The sequence below is a fragment of the Mesoplodon mirus genome (genome assembly GCF_964341445.2).
Source record: "Mesoplodon mirus genome assembly, chromosome: 8".
Classification (NCBI taxonomy): Eukaryota; Metazoa; Chordata; class Mammalia; order Artiodactyla; family Ziphiidae; genus Mesoplodon; species Mesoplodon mirus.
The window spans coordinates 5,164,704-5,184,892 of NC_138984.1; the positions used below are offsets into that span (position 1 = coordinate 5,164,704).

At 53.3% G+C, this 20,189-nt stretch overlaps 1 protein-coding gene across 6 annotated transcripts in view; it reads right to left on the bottom strand.

The window, feature by feature from the left end:
• Positions 1 to 19,218, bottom strand: part of AGAP1 (ArfGAP with GTPase domain, ankyrin repeat and PH domain 1) — a 574,296-nt gene extending 555,078 nt beyond the window's left edge. For all 6 annotated transcript variants that reach the window (XM_082631241.1, XM_082631240.1, XM_082631242.1 and 3 more), the window contains exon 1: positions 19,010 to 19,218. In XM_082631241.1, coding sequence (XP_082487367.1) covers positions 19,010 to 19,172 — 163 coding nt within the window. In that variant the 5' untranslated portion in view covers positions 19,173 to 19,218. The remainder of the gene's footprint in view (positions 1 to 19,009) is intronic.
• Between the last annotated feature and the right edge of the window lie 971 nt (positions 19,219 to 20,189).

Genomic DNA, 20,189 nt, shown 5'->3' on the forward strand with positions numbered 1-20,189 from the left:
ACGGTGCCGTCTGAGCCGCCCGAACACCCCTGCGGTGGAAAGCAAACCCTGCGCTGAGCCCCACGCGGAAGTCCGGCCCTGCTCCCCCATGAAGCCAGCATCGGAGCCGAGCACAGGACTCGGCCACTGCCGGCCCTGGCACCTGGCTCGGCATGACCTCACGTCAATCATGTTGACTTTCAGGGCAGCAATTTCTCTATAATGTGCTAATTATAGCTCAGAGGAAAAGTAACTTCTATTTATACGTGTCTCAAATGAACTGCTTGCCAGCATCTTTATTATTAAGATGTCACATAGGGGCTTCCCTGGTAGCGCAGTGGTTGAGAGTCCGCCTGCCGATGCAGGGGACACGGGTTCGTGCCCCGGTCCGGGAAGATCCCACATGCCGAGGAGTGGCTGGGCCCGTGAGCCATGGCCGCTGAGCCTGCGCATCCGGAGCCTGCGCTCTGCAACGGGAGAGGTCGCGACAGTGAGAGGCCTGTGCACTGCGATGAAGAGTGGCCCCCGCTCGCCGCAACTGGAGAAAGCCCTCGCGCAGAAACGAAGACCCAACACAGCCATCCATCCATCCATAAATAAATAAATTAATTAATTAAATTTTTTTAAAAAAGATGTCACATAATTCGAGTGCCTTAAATTTCATAGCTATAGTTTCAACCGCCTGGAATAAAGGTGTCACAGATGTTCTGAACTCAGGTGAATTTTCAAAGCCACGCTGTCTGGAATCTCTCCCTCCTCCCAGACTGGGAACCTGTCACCGCAGGCCACCAGCTTGTGCCACGTGTCCTTGCCGTGCAGTCAAAACCGCCAGCCAGCATCCCGACGCCACCAATCACAGCAACGGAGGAAAAGCAAGCTAGCAGCTGTGATTTTCCTGGTGACCACGGTGAGTAAAAGACACCTACAGGAGGAGCACAGAGCACAGAGAACTCCTCATCCCCTCTGCAGACCCTGGGAGGATCTGAGAGGTCTCCTTTCTGGATCATTAAAAATGTCATGAAGAACCCAGGGGTAAGACGGGAATAAAGACACAGACCTACCAGAGAATGGACTTGAGGATACGGGGAGAGGGAAGGGTAAGCTGGGACCAAGTGAGAGAGTGGCATGGACATATATACACTACCAAATGTAAGATAGATAGCTAGTGGGAAGCAGCCGCATAGCACAGGGAGATCAGCTCAGTGCTTTGTGTCCACCTAGAGGGGTGGGATAAGGTGGGAGGGAGGGAGACGCAAGAGGAAGGGGAGATGGGGATATATGTATATGTATAGCTGATTCACTTTGTTATAAAGTAGAAACTAACACACCACTGTAAGGCAATTATATTCCAATAAAGACGTAAAAAAATAAATAAGTAAATAATTTTTTAAAATTTTTTTAAAATGCAGAAAGGTAGGTGGGAGGGGGAGGAAGGGGGGTTAGTGTGTGAGTCCTGAGTTCGAATCCAGACTCAGCCACCTCCAGGTGTGGGCAGATTTGGGCAAAGCTCTCAACGCTAGGCCTCAAGCTCCCGGCCCGCAAAAGGAGGGTTCTACCACCTCTGTCCTGGGGTGACCAAGTAAAATGACACAAAGCATGCTAAGCCCTTAACACAGGGCGGGGTCCCCCACGCAATAAACAGTTGGTGCTATTACGGATTTTATTAAGGGAGGAAAAGGGAAGAAACCAGGAGTGTGTTCATGAAATGTTTAATAGAAATTTCTGGAATCTGGAGCAGGAACAGCTGTCAGGGATGCCTCCAAGCGACGGTGTCACTTACAAGGCAAACCCGCGCCCGGCGGCCGCTGGGGCAGAGCTGCACCCCAGGTCCATAGGCCGAGCCAGACTCCTCTGCCAGGGCACCCGGCCACTCACCCACTGCCTCGTGCTGGCCTCCCCCCACCGTCCTCGCGGTGCAGGGCATTTTTAAGTGGCTACTCATGTCCTCTGTTCCCCCAAACTAATTCACAACTGAAGTCTGAAAGGGAACCACTGCGGGAGGCAGAGGCTGGGACTCCTTAGCCAGCTGGCCTGGGAGCGAGCCTGGCCCACGGGACCAGCCGTCACCAGCCAGCGGCTCCCACGTGACAGGTCCCGAACAGCTGCCTCGCTCGGGGCTTTCCAGGTACAGAAGCTCGGCACAGAGAAAGGTCCACACGTGATGGCAAAATAATCCCCCGATGAAAGAGCAGGAAGTTCTGAAGCAGGGCTCGGCTCCAAAGGGTGGGCCCAGAGCAAGTGTGGCCTGGCTGCTGGGGGGCTTTAGGGAGAAGAATCAGCAAGATGCTGCTGCAGCTCCAGCTCCCTTCAAGCTCATAAAAAAAGACTGGAACCTAAAGAGTAGAGATCGTAACGCACAGAGAAAAGAGCAAGAAAACGTACTGGGCAGATGGCTGCGGTCTCTGTCCACTGTGCCTTGTCCACTCGGTCCCTTGTCCACCACCAGGCCCCATGTCCCCCCTCTTTGCAGTGTCGGTAGAGGACAGAAGGCAGCATGGATCCGGGTGGAGGAAAACACGAGTCAGTGCTGGGCCTTCACTGCTGGCTTCAGGTCTCGGTGGTCCTGCTCGTGTGGACACAGCTTCTCACAGCGCCTTACCAAGAACGGTCTCGGTGACATCACATTTTGAAACCAAGAGAGAAACTCTTGGCCAAATAAACTCAAGTTTCTGATTAAAATTTTTGTTTTTGTGTCCAGAAAGCCCCAAAAAGGCAATCTCAAAGTCATCACTCTTTAAGTCATGTTTTATTTCAATACTGGAACCCAGGCTTAACAAACTCCAGGAGCTGAATCTAACAGGAGTTATGTAACGACAGCCAAGGTAACAGGAGCCATGGAAAGTGGATATTCCACACACAAGTTACTGGAAAAGTTCACTGCAATTAGCTTTGCACAGTATCTTCCTACAGAATTCTCAGACAGGAGTTGTTTAAGAATCAACACACGGTTGCAGCAGGATGGAGGCTCCTGTCCCCTATGGCTACAAGACTCGAACCCCAACCAAGACAGTCCATGCATCTCTCCATCCCTCACCTGCTAACGAGTATTGTCAAGGCTGACGGGACAGCTCTAGGGATAAAACAGAACAAGACAACGTGCTCCCGCCCTCTCGGGAAAAGACACCCTAACACATCCACGCCAACATCCACGTTCACAAGTGTCATTATAAATCGCATTACATTTCCATGAGAGAGACAGCAGGGGATGGGGGGACACCAACAGGGAGCCCGGCTCCAGGGGTGACCGAGGTGACTTCCCTGGGTCCCTGGGGTGTAAGGTAAGGCCCCAAGAACAAGTGGCTTTTTGATACTTAAAGAGAGTCAAGGGGGACTTCCCTGGCGGTCCAGTGGTTAGGACTCCGAGCTTCCACTTCAGGGGACACGGGTTCAGTCCCTGGCTGGGGAATTAAGATCCCACATGCCTTGCGGCCATTAAAAAAAAATAAAGAAAGAAAAGAGAGTCAAGCCTTAAGGAGAATTTTGGTTGCCTGTTGTTGAGATAGACAAGCAAGACATCTGAAATCCTTCCACCATGAAAACGCACGGAGGCTGGGGCATTCCTTTTTTTTGTTTTTTAATTTATTTTATTAAAGTATAGTTGATTTACAATGTTGTGTTAATTTCTACTGCAGAGCAAAGTGATTCAGTTACACATATATACATTCTTTTTCATATTCTTTTCCATTATGGTTTATCATAGGATACTGAGTATAATTCTTTGTGCTATACACTAGGACCTTGTTGTTTATCCATCCTATATATAACAGTTTGCATCTGCTAACCCCAAACTCCCAATCCATCCCTCCCCTGCCCCTGCCAGGCAACGACAAGTCTGTTCCCTATGTCTGTGAGTCTGTTTCATAGATAAGTTCATTCGTGTAAGTGATAGCATTATGGTATTTGTCTTTCTCTGTCTGACTTACTTCACTTAGTATGATTATCTCTAAGTCCATCCATGTTGCTGCAAATGGTATTATTTCATTCCTTTTTTATGGTTGAGTAGTATTCCACTGTGTATATGTACCACATCTTCTTTATCCATTCACCTGTTGATATACATTTGGGTTTGTTCCCATGTCTCGGCTACTGTAAATAATGCTGCTGTGAACATTGGGTATCTTTTCAAATTATAGTTCTGTCCAGATAGGAGTGGGACTGCTGGATCATGTGGCAACTCTATTTGTAGTTTTCTGAGGAACCTCCATACTGTTCTCCATAGTGCTGCACCAATTTACATTCCCACCAACAGTGGAGGAGGGTTCCCTTTTCCGGCAGCATTCTTTTTTAACTAAACTGTTAGAACGAGAGAATCCCTGTCCCATCAGCAGGTGACATGTTCGAAAGTTAAGCTTTCCCCACTTTGTGGGGAGAGGTGGTCACTGTAAGCAAGATAGAGGAGAGCATGGGAGGAAGGGATGGACACTCAGAGCCGCCCAGAAGCTCAATCCCTAGTCGAGTGACAAGAGGTGACAACTGAAATGTATTTTGCCATAAGTGCCCCTCAGCTAAAAGCCAGCCTGGACTTTGAAGAGATAATCATGACGAAGTGGAAGTTAAAACCCAGGGCTCGGGCTTCCCTGGTGGCGCAGTGGTTGGGAGTCCGTCCGCCGATGCAGGGGAGGCAGGTTCGTGCCCCGGTCCGGGAGGATCCCACATGCCGCGGAGCGGCTGGGCCCGTGAGCCATGGCCGCTGAGCCTGCGCGTCCGGAGCCTGTGCTCCGCAACGGGAGAGGCCACAGCAGTGAGAGGCCCGCGTACCGCAAAAACAAACAAAAAAAAAAACAGGGCTCTGGCTGGATATTTTAGACTCACAGGCTCACCAAATGGAAATTTGGTTCAGAAGCAAAGGCAGGGCTGTGAGCTAAGATGGCTTGAAGGCTCGAGTCCGGGGAGAAAAAAGTCTGACCTGCCAGCATAACCTGGGTGCAGCCCGGAGACGCACCCTGTGACGTGCAGACAACAGCTCGGAGCCGTGGAGAAGACACTGAGAGACCATACAGGGGAAGGAATCTGCTGATTCAGTCCCCCTGAAAAGCTGCATGGTCAAAGGCCAGCTCTGGGCAGGATGTGGAGGGAGCTGCAGGGGGTCGATTGAGGAGGAGGCTGCGGACTAATAGCCCTTTGTGAAATCACTGCTGGCTCAAGGACAACCCAGAAGACATGCCCCATATGGGCCCAGTCTGGGGAACAGGAATTTGGGCCTAATCAGGTTCTGTAATTAACACTGTAGTTAACGCTGCTGAGACAGGAATCACACTATAATTTGGCTCCCAGTTCAGCCCAGGATGCTCCCTAAACTCATCAACTGGAGAGGTGAATGAGAGCTGACCTAGACACCTAGCATATAGGCCATACACACACACGGGCTCGATAACCACACCTGCAGCATTTACCATGTGCTCACCGCGATGACAATGATACAGCACCGCCAGGATTACAGAGTTCCACATCTGTTTTTCCTATCTCTGGCTAAGTCTGGGGAACCAGGGCATAGTGGAGATGTTGGAGATTATTATCACGGACAGGGTTCCTTCTGCAGACCCCTGCACACTCTCAGATGTCATAACAAGGCCTTCAACGTGTGTGCACCTGTTACACAAGGCACACGAGGGCTAGATCATCCACGTACTACATGGATTACATACACACATACAATATGTTTTCTTCCCTTTTTGGCTATTACTCTACTGAGTGAAATTTCACTCTTGGGTTTGTTGAGGGAAAGAAGACTGTGGGTGGAAGAACTGAACACAATGCCCTGGGACAATCTGGCTTCCTCTGACCAAGTCTTCTCCTGCCCACCCTCCCCATCCCCTCCTCCACCACTACCAGACCAGGTCGGTTCAGGGACTGAGGGGCAATGGATGGGACAGTGGCAGTCACTTTGGAGACTGGAGGAACCTTGAGCTCAATCAAAGTTCAACACCATGGATTCTAGACTCTGAAACTGAGGCCGAAAGGGGCATAATGTGTTTCCCAAGGGTTCCATAGCAAGTCACTGAGGCAGGGGCCTGTCTTGGCTCCCCCAGCTAGGGTTGCCTGTCCCCCTACAAGTCACATAGAGTCATCAGATCCTCCACGACATCATTCTGCTTCCAGGAAGTGATCATGGTGTAAACATGATCCAACAAGGAAATGCCTGTGCTCCATATCAATACATGGATTATTCCTAAAACCAAAGTCCTGGACAAAGAGGATGGCATGCCACCCCATCAACCAAAACCACCAAGGCCCAAAGTAGGGTTGCCCTCCCAAACACACACATGCTCAGCCATAGAATTCAAGTCAGAGCTCAATTCAAAGTGTCCCTTTGGGTTCAAGGTTGAACTGTATCGAGATTAACAACACACACTACTATATATAAAATAGATAATCAACAAGGACCTACCGTATAGCACAGAGAACTCTACTCAATATTTTGTAATAACCTATGAGGGAAAAGAATCTGAAAAAGAATATATATATTCAGTTATATATAATACACATATATTCAGTTATATATATATATAACTGAATCACTTTGCTGTCCACCTGAAACTAACGCAACATTGTAAATCAACTATGCTTCAATAAAATAAAATACAAAAATAAATTTTTAATTTTTTAAAATTTTATTGAAGCATAGTTGATTTTACAAATTTTTTTTGAAAAAGATTAACAACAAAAACTGTCCTTCTGAAGCACAAGTTAAACCAACTTCCCCTGCAGCAGGAGACACTTCACATTCAATCAACACTTAATAAGCACCCTGTCCCTGCTGTGCCTGCACTGCACCTGGAATCTGACACCATGACACCCAGATGGTATGGTTTCCAGAAATCCTTTGGATTCCATGTCAACATGGAGCCAGCCTGGGAAAACCCTGCATTCTATTAAAAATGCCTGCTGAATTATCATCCTCTGGATGGAGAGATATACAAAACATTAACTAGCGGAGAAGCAAAGCAATGGGTATACAAGAGTTCACTCTGAACGTTCTTTCAACTCTTCCATCTTTGAAATTTTTCATCACAATATGTTGAGTAAAAGAGATTCTCCTCAACCTGTAGACAATGTTCATCTCTTTTAATTGCAAAATATCTTGCTCACACAAATCCCAGACCCTAGGCTGTGGGACACAGAGACCCAGAGGGGGTGCCTGCACTCCACCCAGGGGGGGTGAGGGCTCCGTGGACTCAGGTGAGGGGTCTCCCTTGCCACGCCCCACACTACACAAAGCGCCCAGATGTCTATACCAAAGAGTGGAGCGGGGTCCCGTCTTCCCGGATGAGGAAGACTGCACCGCGCTGAGATTCTTTTATGTCCAAGCAGGTGACCTGGAAACTGAAAATCCCAGAAGTGCACCCCTTCAACCTGCATCCCCTCAGAAGTTGAAGCTGGGATTCTAGAAGAAACACAGGCTCTGGCGTCTGAGTCTGGAATTCTGAGCCACTTCAGAAAAAGCAACACTGCCACAAAGTCCAGACCCAGCTCGCCATCCGGGCAGGGTCCCCGAGACGCACAGACAGAAGCACAAGAGCCAACTGCCCATGATCTGAGCGCCTACCACTCCCCCCCACCCCACAATTCTCCTGCCAAGCAAGGAGTTGAGGGAAAGAGTTTGGAGCTTCGGAGGTTTTTTTGCGGGGCGGGGGAGAACTCTAGATTTAAAGATCAAGCAGGAAGAGATAGATATATAATTTTTTTATGCCCCAGCATAAGATGACCAGAAGAGCAAGCCCAAATTGAGAAACCTGGGTAAAACTGAAATTATTCAAGTGAAAAAAAAAAAAATAGAAACACACTTCTTTGTGTGAAGACAGTGAGATTTCTTTGGGCAGAGATGAGAGTTTTCAAAGGCTTCCTTCGGAAGCGAGATGTCAAGATGCCCAGTCAGCGATCCCCTGCCCCAAATGGCATTAGCTCCCCATCTTCTGGGGCTCAAACAGCTCTTCCTGCAGGAGCTCCTGGGCTCCCCAGGGCACCCCCTCCAGCCCTCCCAGCCCACTGCACCCCTGGCCCGAAGCCTGTGCCTGCGCTGACCTACACAAGCAAGCAGCCTGTTTGCCTCTGCGTTCCCAGCATGTGGCTCTACAAGTCTACGGATTAAAAACATAAAGTGAAAAATTAAGTACACACCTAATAGACAGATACGGCATAGCTACAGAGACAGAGACAGAGAGGGAGGCTCAGACACAGAAGAGATTTAGGCACCAGTCCAGCACCATGGGACACGTGCTCTGGGGCAGGCACAGGTGGCCAGGAGACGACCCGGCTGGATGAGCAGAACCGCAGGGCCACCAAAGTCCAGGCTCAATCATACACGTCCCCCTGCGGACTGATTCAGCTCCTGGACAGCAATGCACGCTAGCTTCACTCTTAAGAGGTTGCCGTGCCCCTCAGACACCCAGTTAAGTTTCTGCAGGGGAGGAAGTGGTTGCCGTACATCCCAGATGCCTGCCCCTCAGCCTGGATGACAGACAGGGGTGACTCGTGAATCTATACATCCGAGCCCACCCTGCAGGGGCAGGGTCCTCCCACCACAAATCCCAGGTAACCGCCCTGCTGTGGCTGAGCACCCCTCCAGCCCAAACCTGAGGGCTTCCAGGGCATCTAGAGGTGGAATCCCCCCACACGGCCCCACTCCTGCATTCCCTGGGTCAAACTTCGCTCCTTCCTCCTGCCCCCTCCACCTGAGACTCACAGGCAACGTCAGGCCTGCACCTGCACCCTTGGGGGCCCATCTCTGTTCCCCTGCTCCCTTGCCCAGGCCCCCACCTCCCCTTGCAACAGCCCAGTTTTGTGGGGTTTTTAAATTTTTTTAAATTAATTTATTTATTTATGGCTGTGTTGGTCTTCGTTGCTGCACGCAGACCTTCTCTAGTTGCAGCGAGCGGGGGCTACTCTTCATCGTCATGGGGCATGGGCTTCTCACTGCAGTAGCTTCTCTTGTTGCAGGGCACTGGCTCTAGGCATGCGGGCTTCAGTAGTTGCAGTGCATGGGCTCAGTAGTTGTGGTTCGCAGGCTCTAGAGCACTGGCTCAGTAGTTGTGGCATGTGGGCTCAGGAGTTGTGGCTCGTGGGTTCCGTAGTTGTGGCTCACAGGCTCTAGAGCACAGGCTCAGTAGTTGTGGCACGCGAGCTCAGTAGTTGCGGCTCATGGGCTCTAGAGTGCAGGCTCAGTAGTTGTGGCTCGTGGGCTCTAAGCACGTGGGCTTCAGTAGTTGTGGCACACAGGCTCTAGAGCGTAGGCTCAGTAGTTGTGGCATGCGAGCTCAGTAGTTGTGGCTCATGGGCTCTAGAGTGCAGGCTCAGTAGTTGTGGCTCGTGGGCTCTAGGCACGTGGGCTTCAGTAGTTGTGGCACACGGGCTCTAGAGCGCAGGCTCAGTAGTTGTGGTGCACGGGCTTAGTTGCTCTGCGGCATGTGGGATCTTCCTGGACCAGGGCTCGAACCCGTGTCCCCTGCACTGGCAGGCGGATTCTTAACCACTGCGCCACCAGGGAAGCCCGACAGCCCAGTTATGAACCCTCCCTGCCACTCCCCACCACCACCGGCCGCCACCACCATTTCTATCCTGCCTGGTAACAGCTGAGCATCATGGCACAACCTTTTCCAAATGGAAATCCATAATCTGTCATTTCCACGGCCCAATAATAAAAGCGCTCCAGCATGCTCTCTGGGGCTCACCGGGCTCTTCTCCATCCTCTGGCCTCTCCTCCCCAGGTCCCCGCAGGCTGCAGAGAATGGGTTCTGGATGCTCCACTCCTATTACCCGCCGGCCCGGAAAGCCTCCACTGCCTGATTCCCACCCAGCTTCCAAGTCCAGTTAATCCCACTCCCCTCCCCTGCATCACACCACCTGCTTATCCCAGTCTGGACCAGTGTGGCCTCCTGGGCTAGGTCCGACTGCGCTGGGAGAGAGGCTCCAAGCCCACACGTCTGCCTGTACCCCCAGATGCAAAGAGAGTGCTTTGCCCACTGTCGGTGCTCGATAAAATCTGGTAGATTCTCACGCTGGCCACTTCCCATACTAAACAAAGTGAGGGTAAACCCGGCCGTCCCAACCCCCATCCCTCGAAATAAATATTTGCGTTTGTACAGCCACTGTTCACACAGGCACACACCCCTCTCTCTCTCAGGCCCTCGGGTCCTTACCAGCTTCCCGGGTTTGGCCTCGTGAGCGTGGCCTTTGTGGAGGGGGATGGGCGGCTCCCAGGACACAGCGGGAGGAACAAAGAAAATAACCCCTTGAGAGTAACAGAGAGTTAGCAACACTTCGCTGATCTTTTTCCCTTTTGTGTCTCCGCATAATTGCTACGAACAACAGAGACTGAAGAGCGCTAATATGTAACCATTAAGACCACGGATCAGTTTGGACGAGGAGTACAGAAGGAGTTTGCCTTCCGGTGCCAACAGAGACGCACAGGTCACCTAACACCGGGCGCCGAGGTGTGAGATAGACTCGGGGCTGGTCTGGGCTCAGCCAGGAGGACCCCCACTGACCACGGATGTCGGGCAGGAGCCAGGGAGAGCCGTGGGGACCCCGTTCCAGTCCCGGGGGAATCGCGCCATCCACAGTTTCGAGGAAGACACTTCCTGGTGAAGGATTTCACTCTCACAGCTCCACTTACAAAGCTATACTTATTCCACTAACAGGGAATGAAGAGCCTATAGAATATCCAAAGCTAAAAACCTAATGTCTACGACAGTGCCGGAAGCGTATTAAGCACTTGACTGTTTGTTTCTGGACCAACAGCTGGAAGGAAGGAGAAGCGGAGGACGGAGGCAGCAAGCAGCCCCCATCCTGAGTGTCTGCAATGAACCCTGAACAGCAAGGAAAGGTCTCCAGACGGGGGCCACCGACGGAGCGGGTTCCGGAGCAGCCGCGCTGACCTGCGAGAAGGGCTAACGGGACGCAGCGCTCGGCTCCCCGGCGTGCACCCCCCAACAGGAACGGGGACACGTGGGCACCAAAGGCACGGCAGCCCTATTCCCAGCAGCCCCGAACGTGAAACCACCCAAATGCCCGTCGTCGGCAGAACAGGTAAGTAAACAGAGGCAACCACCTCCAACCACATGCAACACAGAAGATGAGTCTCGCCCGGCGCTAGCCAACTCAGGTTTTTTGATCTGGATGCTGGATGTACCCATGTGGTCAGTGTGCGAAAACGCCCTCCCTTATGACCTGGGCATCCCTGTGGATCTATGCTTTATGCCAAAAAAAAAAAAGAGCTCAAAAAAAACTAGGGCGTTTGAAGTGGTCTCAATCCCAAACTCCTAATAGTAACATATGGAAAATCAGAGATCCAGGCTTGATCGTCGAAGCTAAAACTGAAACAACTGTTTGTCTGTCTGAAATCAGGTTCACCGGCCTGACCTGACAGGAGCGGTGTCAGGACAGAAGACTGAGTCACTGCTCACAGCAGCACCCAGGTCTTTGGAAACCACAGCAAAGGGTAGGCAGGCAGGCCCACAGAAGTCCCCTCCCTGGAAAACACACCGGTTCTCCCCTCTCAGATAAGGACAACTGGAAACACAAACAGCAGGCTCTCAGGGCAATCCACTCTCTCCAGATCCACTTCTATTTCATGACAAAAGGGAGCCAGTAGCTACCACCTCTGTAAGACCCAATCTTGCTGACGGCCACCATCTGCCCTCACACAGAGACTATGAAGGAATAAAAACTCTTTCAGGAAACTAAGGTGGGTCTTGTTTTGCTGTAGGTACTCACGAAAAAAATTTTTTCTGTCGTATGCTCAGTACTGCTGGTAGACTATGTCCATATCACCTAAAACTCACTGAATGAAAACTAAATTCACTGCCTGAAGATACTGTTCCCTCTTGAAGACTATCATCTGAGGATCCGGTGATAGTAGCTTCGTGTGCTAAGCTGGAAAGGGACACGGTTCCCTCTGCAAGAGCCTGCTGGATGTTGACGTTTCTAAGACCAAGCATAAATGGTTTGTGAACATGGCCGGTAATTATTTGGAATTCTTCTCCCAGAACCATGAAAAGTGTTTCCCACCCTTTAAAAAAAAAAAAAAAAAAAAGCAGCTTCTAACCAGGATGCTAATGACAACCAGACGGCATAGGCAGTTCTTGAAGATTACACAGTCGTTTGTGTAGAAACACTGCACAAATACTCCCAACACTGCAGCCCAAAACAAGACAGTCCGCATCAAACAGCGGGAGAAGTGTGAAATTTGCAAAGGAGCCCCTGGTTAAACAAAAACACCAGTCTGTTCGCAGAGCTCAGGGTGGCCACCTGTTCAGGGCCGGTGGCGAGTTCTGATTAGCAGAGTGGGAGAAACAGTATCAGAGCGATGACAGCCCCTGCTCGGGCCCTGGGCCCAACCCTCCAGCCTATATTTAGTCTGCTCTTTGTGGAAGTGTCCCAACCTCGCACACAGACAAGCTCTTTGGCTGGTTGCTCAAAGGGTCCAGTAACAAATCTCTTCTGCTGGGGCAGGTACCTTCTCTCCTTCCCTCCCTGGCCGCCACATGCAACCAAGGCAGCCCCTCCCGCCTGGGTCAGTTGTGAGCAGAGAGCACAGGGAGGTGAAGGGATGGGGCCCACTGCGAAGCCAGCCCTGCCCCCGGATGGGTCATCACCGCGACCCGGTGCGCCCGCTTCCCACACCACAGGATGGGAGTCAACGTCCCCCTCAGCCTCAGAGGCCCGCGGCTCCCGGAAGGACGGGGCTCAGGGCAGCACACACCGGGCCTGGTGCTCAGAACCCAAGGAAAATCACAGATGCTGCAGAGATGAGAGATGAACATCTGCAGAGTACATTTTCCTTCTCAGAGAAAGGTACTTAACAAAGGGTAGGAATTATGTGGCTAAGCACCAGATCAGAACCCCCAACCCTGGATTTTAAAAATAACTAAGCCTGATCCGCTTTGCCAAACTCAATCACTTAGGCAAAGGCCTCAAAGAATCTGGAGTGTTGGGCGGGGGGGCGGGGGGGGGGTGACACGGGTTTGCTGGAACGCGAAGAAACAAGAGACGGGACCAAATCGGTAGTTCAAACAAGCCAGAGCCAGACGCACCAACTGTAAACACCTGCAGGGTACACAGGAAAAAAAGGATGCAAAGTAAGAGATTTTAGTCTTAACAAAATAAAAAGTCAGTTTGAGACCAAAAAAAAAAAAAAAAACCACCACCACCAGAGATGGTAGTAACAGGGCTCCAGGTTCTGCTGTGAAGGTTCCTGGAGCTGCCGGGGCTGCTTCTCCCTTCCGGGTCACTTCCACCAGGCTCCCCACACAGCCTTGTTAAGCTGCTAATAACATACAGCTCTCCTGTTTAGAAACGCTCTTTTAGCTGCACAACAAAAACAAAACGTATCACCTGCCAAATTATCATAACAAGTGAATACCGAAGAACCCCACTTAAACACACAGGAGACTATGCTAAAGATCAACAACCGCGGAGACACAGGAAGGGAAGTCCACAGAACCCTGGACTGGGATTTACAGTCTCCCTCCCTAAGGGATGCCCTTGGCAACGTCCACCACCCACCAGCCACGCTCCTTGCAGGGCACTCAGCATCAGCACCATGGAAGCCCATTCAAACCTGGGCTTCAGGGCCTCCTGCACTGTGTTTAAGCTGTGTCACCAGAAGCAATGCCCTGGGCTCTTGGCCCCCGCCTGTCACCCACAGGGAAGGACAAGAGGACGCCCCTCCGCTGACGGAAAGCACTGCACAGAGCCCTGACCCAGGGAAGATAGATGCCCAGTCCACCGCCGGAGCTCCCTCCCCTCTCGGGCCATGCTTCTCAAAGTGCCATCCCTGGACTGACAACACCAGCGTCCTCTGGAAACTTGTCGAAGGCACATTCTCAGGCCTGCTCCAAACCTACAGAACTAGAAACTCTGGGGCAGGGCCAGCACCCTGTTTTCCCAAGCCCTCCATGTGATTCCACTGCGCGCTTAACTTGGAGGACCAAGGCTCTCAACGTTCCACTGAAGATACTACGTTACGTCAGCCACCCCGCCTGTCACTCATCCATCCCTATCAATGGAATCGATTCTGGGTCTGAAATTCACTTCCACCCAGAAGGAAGAAACACACCACCCTTTTGCCAAGAGCCAGGTTGAAAAAGTGGCTAGGATTAAGCAAGCACATCTTTTTCTTCCCCCACATGCACTAAAGAAAACTTCATTTCCACCCAAACACCACACGGCATTTGGTTTCCACCCAGGCTAATCCACCAGACCCAAGAAATACCCCGGCCCTGACACCCGTGCTCTGGTGACAACTATCAAAACACCATCACTTCTGCCAGAGGCTCAACATTGTTCAGATCACCAGCGAGGAACAAGAGGACCCAAACGCCAGAGAAAACACGAGCCCCCCTGACAAGCCACCCGCTCCACAAACAATTCCCGGGAGTCCTCCAAGGGCCAGACGCGACGCTCTGCATCACCGCAGAGATAGAACACAAGCACGGCCCGATTTTCCTCGGAGGGCCCCCAGTCCTTGCTGGGAGCTGGGGCCTGGGACAGACAGGGAAGATGCTGACTTCAAAGGGACGCCCAGGATCTGCAAGGGTCGGAGACCGTTAAGGTATGAAATTTAACCTGGAAGTGACGCACCGCCCCCCGAGAATTATTTTGAAGGAGGAGACTGTGACACTCATATCAATAACGAAAAGGCCCCATATTTACAACTTGTATTAAGCCTGAAAGATTACGAACATAGTCAAGCGTGTCCAGGAAGGGTTGTGCTCCTTCCCGGCAGGAAGGGATTTGTTCCTTAAACACACACACCTGCCCCAACCAGATTAAATAAATTCTTACAGGCAAACAAACTCTTACAGAAGTTTTGCCGAGCTAAGCAACCACACAGAGAACGTAGGACTTTCAGTAAGTGGTAGCACCCGCAACCCCTTCCTGTCTTGGGTTAAGGAGACACATGCTTGGGATGGTTTGTACACCCAGCCTGTGGGAACTATGAATAACCAAGAGCTTCATTCCTAGCTCAGAAAGGGCTAGAGCGACAGCGATGAGGCTGACCAGCCCAGCCCATCTCTTTCCAGCAAGTTTCCTACCCTTTCTGGGCCTCCAAGGTGGCATCTGTGTCATGGGATCATCACAGGATGGACTGAGATGATGCAGGTCAAGCACTTGGCACTCTGCTGTACACAGGGGCTCAACAGAGCTGCTGCATCGTGGGATGAAAGGGGCTCCCTGCCCCATCTTCCCAGGTTCCCCAAATGCTGGGGCTCAGCCCTTCAATGCCCCTGTGTAAGTGCCCTGACCAGGGGTGGCAGGCAGAGTTCTCTTGCCGAGGACTGGGCCACTGTGACCTCTCCAAGCCCTCCCAGGAAGCCACGCAAACCACCGGCGGGGCCAGTGGGGAACTCGGTTCCCCGCTCCCCGAGCAGCTGCTTGGTGAGTGTGGAGGCATGAATGCTGCTTAGGGGCTCGACCACGGCCCGGCTGAGTGAGCTGGCCGGCTTATCATTTGCATCACGGTTCTGCGGCAGGCAAGCTGAATTACAAGGTGCAATGGCTAACAGAGGCTTTACCTGTACTAGAAGAACAAACTTTATTTAACAGGAAAGGCAGCTGACTCATTCACCTCAACCCCATCAACCCCAGGTGGGCTTTTTAAAGGAGAACTGGAGGGGGGACCCTAGGCAAGATGCTTGCTCACCCAGGAGGCAGGCTGGTCCCGTTCATTTCCAGGCATGGAGAACACCCAGGGTGCTGGCCACACCCCTGGGGGACAGCCCAGAAATCTGACCAGGTCAATCTGAAAACAACAGGCAATGCTTCCTTAAACTCCAGAGATTGGAGGAAAAAAATAAATCTCTCAAAGTCCGAAGTAAAGATATGAAAAAAACACTTTTCTTTTTTTTTTTTTTTTTTTTTTTTTGGCAAGGTGATGTTTTAAACAGGACTGAGAACTAAATCACATTCCCCATGCCTTCAAACAGGTTCACAGACCCATTCAGATTTGGGGATCTTGGTGAGCTCTTTCAACTAAAATATATACAATTCGGCCCATCGTTAAGAGATTTTCCAGTCCAGACCCTCTTAGAATCACTTTGAAATAAGCATTAGCCGAAACATCCTCCCCTTTGACAAGCCCACTCCTCACTCCAACAGCCAACAGTTCTTGAAAGACTCTGGAAAACAGGGAAACTTTAAGTACATTATGGCACAAATGCTGGAATATTACGCCGATGTGAAAAATCGTATCTTTGAAATTGTTTCATAACGTTGAAAAGTGCTCACTTTATGCTAATCAGGTAGTTTTGTAAGTAGGACTCCAACTTTGCTTAGGTACACACAGAGGCAGGAAAAAAGCCTAGCTGCATCTCCTCTAAAATGCAGGCATTTTCTGTTTGTTGAGACAAGCGATGTTTAAACCATTTGTTATGACATGCATATACTTTCCTGATTTGAAACGGTCTTGTTTTAAAATTCAGAGAGGTTTACATTTTGCTACCGTACCACCCTCACCTGAAAGGTTCACAGGCAGGGGCAGGTCTGCGTGCGTTTCTCAGAGGTACTGTGATCCTCTGGGCGCACACTCAGCTACAGCGCGGAGTTAAATGCGTCTGTGGTCTCCGTACCCCACGGCAATGCTCTCCTGCTCGGTGTGAGTGAAGAACCCATATCCTACACAATTGCACAAAGCTGCTTCTGCATGCTTCTCTCCTCACAGGAAAAATGTCATCCTGCCACAATTGAGCAATCTTCTCAATTTCCAAAATATCAATGATGTAGATATAAATCACAACCGTATCTTAAAACTGGTAGTGTGTGAGAACATTTCATTATAACAAATGAACTTATATTTCCTTAGGAGGGGCAGTGGAAGGTGCTTTGGGGGGCTGCAGACCTAGGTTCAAAGGATCCTTTGGTTCAGACCCGACTTTGACCTCAGTCAGACGTTCAGGAGGTCATGATCCTTCCCTGAATGAAGCTGGCCCACATTCTCTCACAGGGTTGGTACAGCCCCACATCAAGCTTATGAATGCAAGAGCATGCTTGCTAAAGTTCTATACGAGTAAAAAGGGGTATCGTTGTTAATAATAATGCAAAGAACAGAATCATATTTGAATGGTTCTTAAGCCTCATTAAATTAACCACAGCCCTGACACAATATAAACATTCCTTTTTCTAACAAAAAAATAATAGCATTGCCCAAGTCCCAAGCAGGATTCATCACTGATTCTGTGTCTTATTAATGATAACAAGATTTCCAGCCAAGAAGGGGCCTAAAGTCTGACATAGTACAGGTAGACAGCAAGCTACCAGAAACCACCATCCAGGAACCACACAATGTTTGGGGTTTTTTAGAAAAGAAAAGAAAAATGAAACCACATCCTCTTGCTAGAAAGTCAAAATGCTTTGCGGGGGGTGCCCGAGACCCCAGAACTGGGCTTCGCGATGGGGAATGAAAACGAGGCGGCATGAATCACACTCAGCTAGAGGTCTCTGCACAGAGACTAGGTGCCCTCAGCCAGGTGCTTTCAGTGCTAGTCACCAGCTTTCAAAGTGTTTCATCAGACTCCTATGGATGCTGCCAGAGAGCTGCGGAGAGACAGCGGAAACAGGCACAGGAGCCCTTCACTTGGGTGGCCACGGAGCCAGAGCCCCGGCTCTGGAGGGACGTTTCTGCAAGCTCACCCAGCATCAGCAGCTGTGTGCCGGTCCCGCGGCCTCCCGCGAGTCTTGTCAGAGCCACACTGCAGCCTCTGCCTCTCGAGGAATCTGGAAGCATCTTAAATTGCCAACAGGGCGGCCAGGTGCTCTGAGAGCCAGGCCCACATAAGGCTGGAGCACTGTTCAGATCCTCCCCGGAATTAGCAAGTCCCCTATGGAAACAGGCGGCCAATCAGCAGCCTGGCTGGGATGCTGTTCAAGTCCATAGGGCTGCCAAATGCCAAAAGGAGCAGCACCACCACATCCACCTTCACCTAACCGGTCAAGCGTCAAACCAAGACACTCTGGGGTGCGCAGTTCAGGCCGCACGCACGGGGCCAAAGCAACGCTCTCCTGAGGCCAGTGCCCCCTCACCTGCAGATGGAAGGGAGCCGGGCGACGCCTGCGGCTAGCCGACACACTCCTGCCAGGCCTTAGAACCTTCTCAGTGTTCCTCAACTGTGGCCAGAGTGGCTTTTGGTTAGGACAGTTCTATATTATGGACAACCCACCCGTCAGTTCTTTTACCATCATTGACCAATGGCAGTGAGGAGGGAAGCAAGGGAACAAACCGGAAGCCGAAGAGCAGAGAAATAAGAGCCATGGTAAACCCGAGAAAACACAGGCCCAGGAGAGGCAAAATTCGCCTGAACGGCTCCGGAGGATCACTGCCTCGCCTGACTCGCAGGACGGTTGGTGGCCTCCAGTTCCAGGTGTGTGAAAGTGAGACACCCCCCCACCAGGGAGGGTTCTTCTGATGCGACCCAGGACTTCTGGTAGAAAACACGCCATAGAGGAAGCCAGCTTCTGCACAGGGGCAGGTGGACCAGCACCGGGAAACGATGCAGCCTGCTGCGGGGGCTGGCTCTCCGCTCCGGCTAAGGTCAGCTCTCTCCACTGTGCCCCCGAAATGGCCAAAGACACCAAAGGGGTTGGCCCTGCCCGCCTAAGCACGCCAGAGCCTCGCCCCCAGCAGCAACACTTCTCAAAAGACCTCTTCAACGTCCAGCAAGACGCTCGGCCCCAGCCTGGTAACCTGTCGCGGTCCGGTGGCGCCAACCCCTCCGGCTGCCCCGGGGCTTGGGCTGGGCCGGGTCACTCGGGCGGCCCAGGACGCGGCCACACGGAGCCACTTTCTCACCGGAGACTCTACTGCCCATTAGCACATTATCGCCGGCGATCCATCTTCCCTGGCAGAGCTGGCGCGCGCTCGCCCGGCCCTCAGCCTCCCCCTCCGCTCTCGCCCGGCCTTGCGGAGTGAGACGCACCGCAGTGACCACTCGGCGGGGCAGCCGCGTGCCACGGCCCGGCGCGTGTGTACACACGCACGCACACACACGCGCGCGCCCCGCGCCTTCCACAAGCCCCGCGGCGGCCCGGCCCTCACCTTCGATGGCGATGACGTGCTCCCGGATCTGATTCTGCAGCACCGGCTCCTCCACGCGCTCCAGCAGCTCGTAGATGGAGTAGATGTTGGGGTGGACCGACTCGAAGCGCTGGATCTCGGCCCGGATGGCAGCCGAGTTGGCCAGCTGCTGCTGGTAGTTCATGGTGCAGGCACCGCGCCCGGAGCCGCGCGCCCCCCGCCGCCGCCGCCGCCCCGCGCCCCGGGGCCCGCGGGCCGCCGAGCCCGGGGCGCCGCAGCCCCCGGGGAGCCGGGCCCGCCGGCGGCGGGCGGAGGAGGCGCGAGAAGAAAGGAGCGGGCGGAGCAGGCGCGGGGCCGGCCCGCCGACTCAGTTCATGGCCGGGACGCGCGGCCGGCAGGCGGGCGAGCGAGAGGGCCCCGGCACCCCGGGTCAGCGGGCCCCCATGGAGCGCCGCGGCGGGCGCGGCCGGCCCCGGAGGAGGCTCGCTCGGGCGCCTTCCTGCGCCGCAGCCGCCTTCCACCCCTAGGCGCTGCCCCGCCGAGCAGCCATTAAAGCCCAGGCAGCCGCCGCGCTCTGAGCGCCGGGGCCGAGGGCCGGCCCCCGGGCAGCGGCCGCGCCGCTCGGGGAGCCCGGCCGCGGCGTGGGTCCGCGCGCTGCGTGCTGCGCCGCCCGGCGCGCCGGGGCCCCCGCGCCGAGCCCGCCGTGCGCCGCCCGCCGAGCCGGGACCGAGCCGCAGGCGCCTTGCAAGCCCCGGAGCCCGCGCCGAGCGCAACCCGCCGCCTGCCCGGCCAGCCCCCTCCCTGGCACGCAGGGCTCCGGCCCACGTCGGCCCCGCCTCCGCCCTCGCCCCGCCCCGCCCGCCCGCCCGCGCCCTTGCCGCTCGCCGCTCGCGGCCCGCCGCCCGCCGCCGCTGCGTCCTCCCCGGCGCTTCCCAGCGCGCCGGATCCCGGTGAATTGCGCCAGGCTCCGCCCCGCGCCTGCCCCTAGGCTTCCTGGGACTTGTAGTCCGCGCCGCGCCGCGTCGGCGCCCCGCCGGGACCGCGGGGAGGAGGCGCGCATGACCCCCGGGGCCCGCGTGCGGCCGGGGCCCCGAGGGCGAGGGGCCGGGCTGACAGGCTCGCAGACCCGCGACGCGGCCGGGTCCCTGCCCCAGCCTCTCCACGAGTCTTTGCGCTGCCCCGCGGCTGTCCCGCCGTCTCG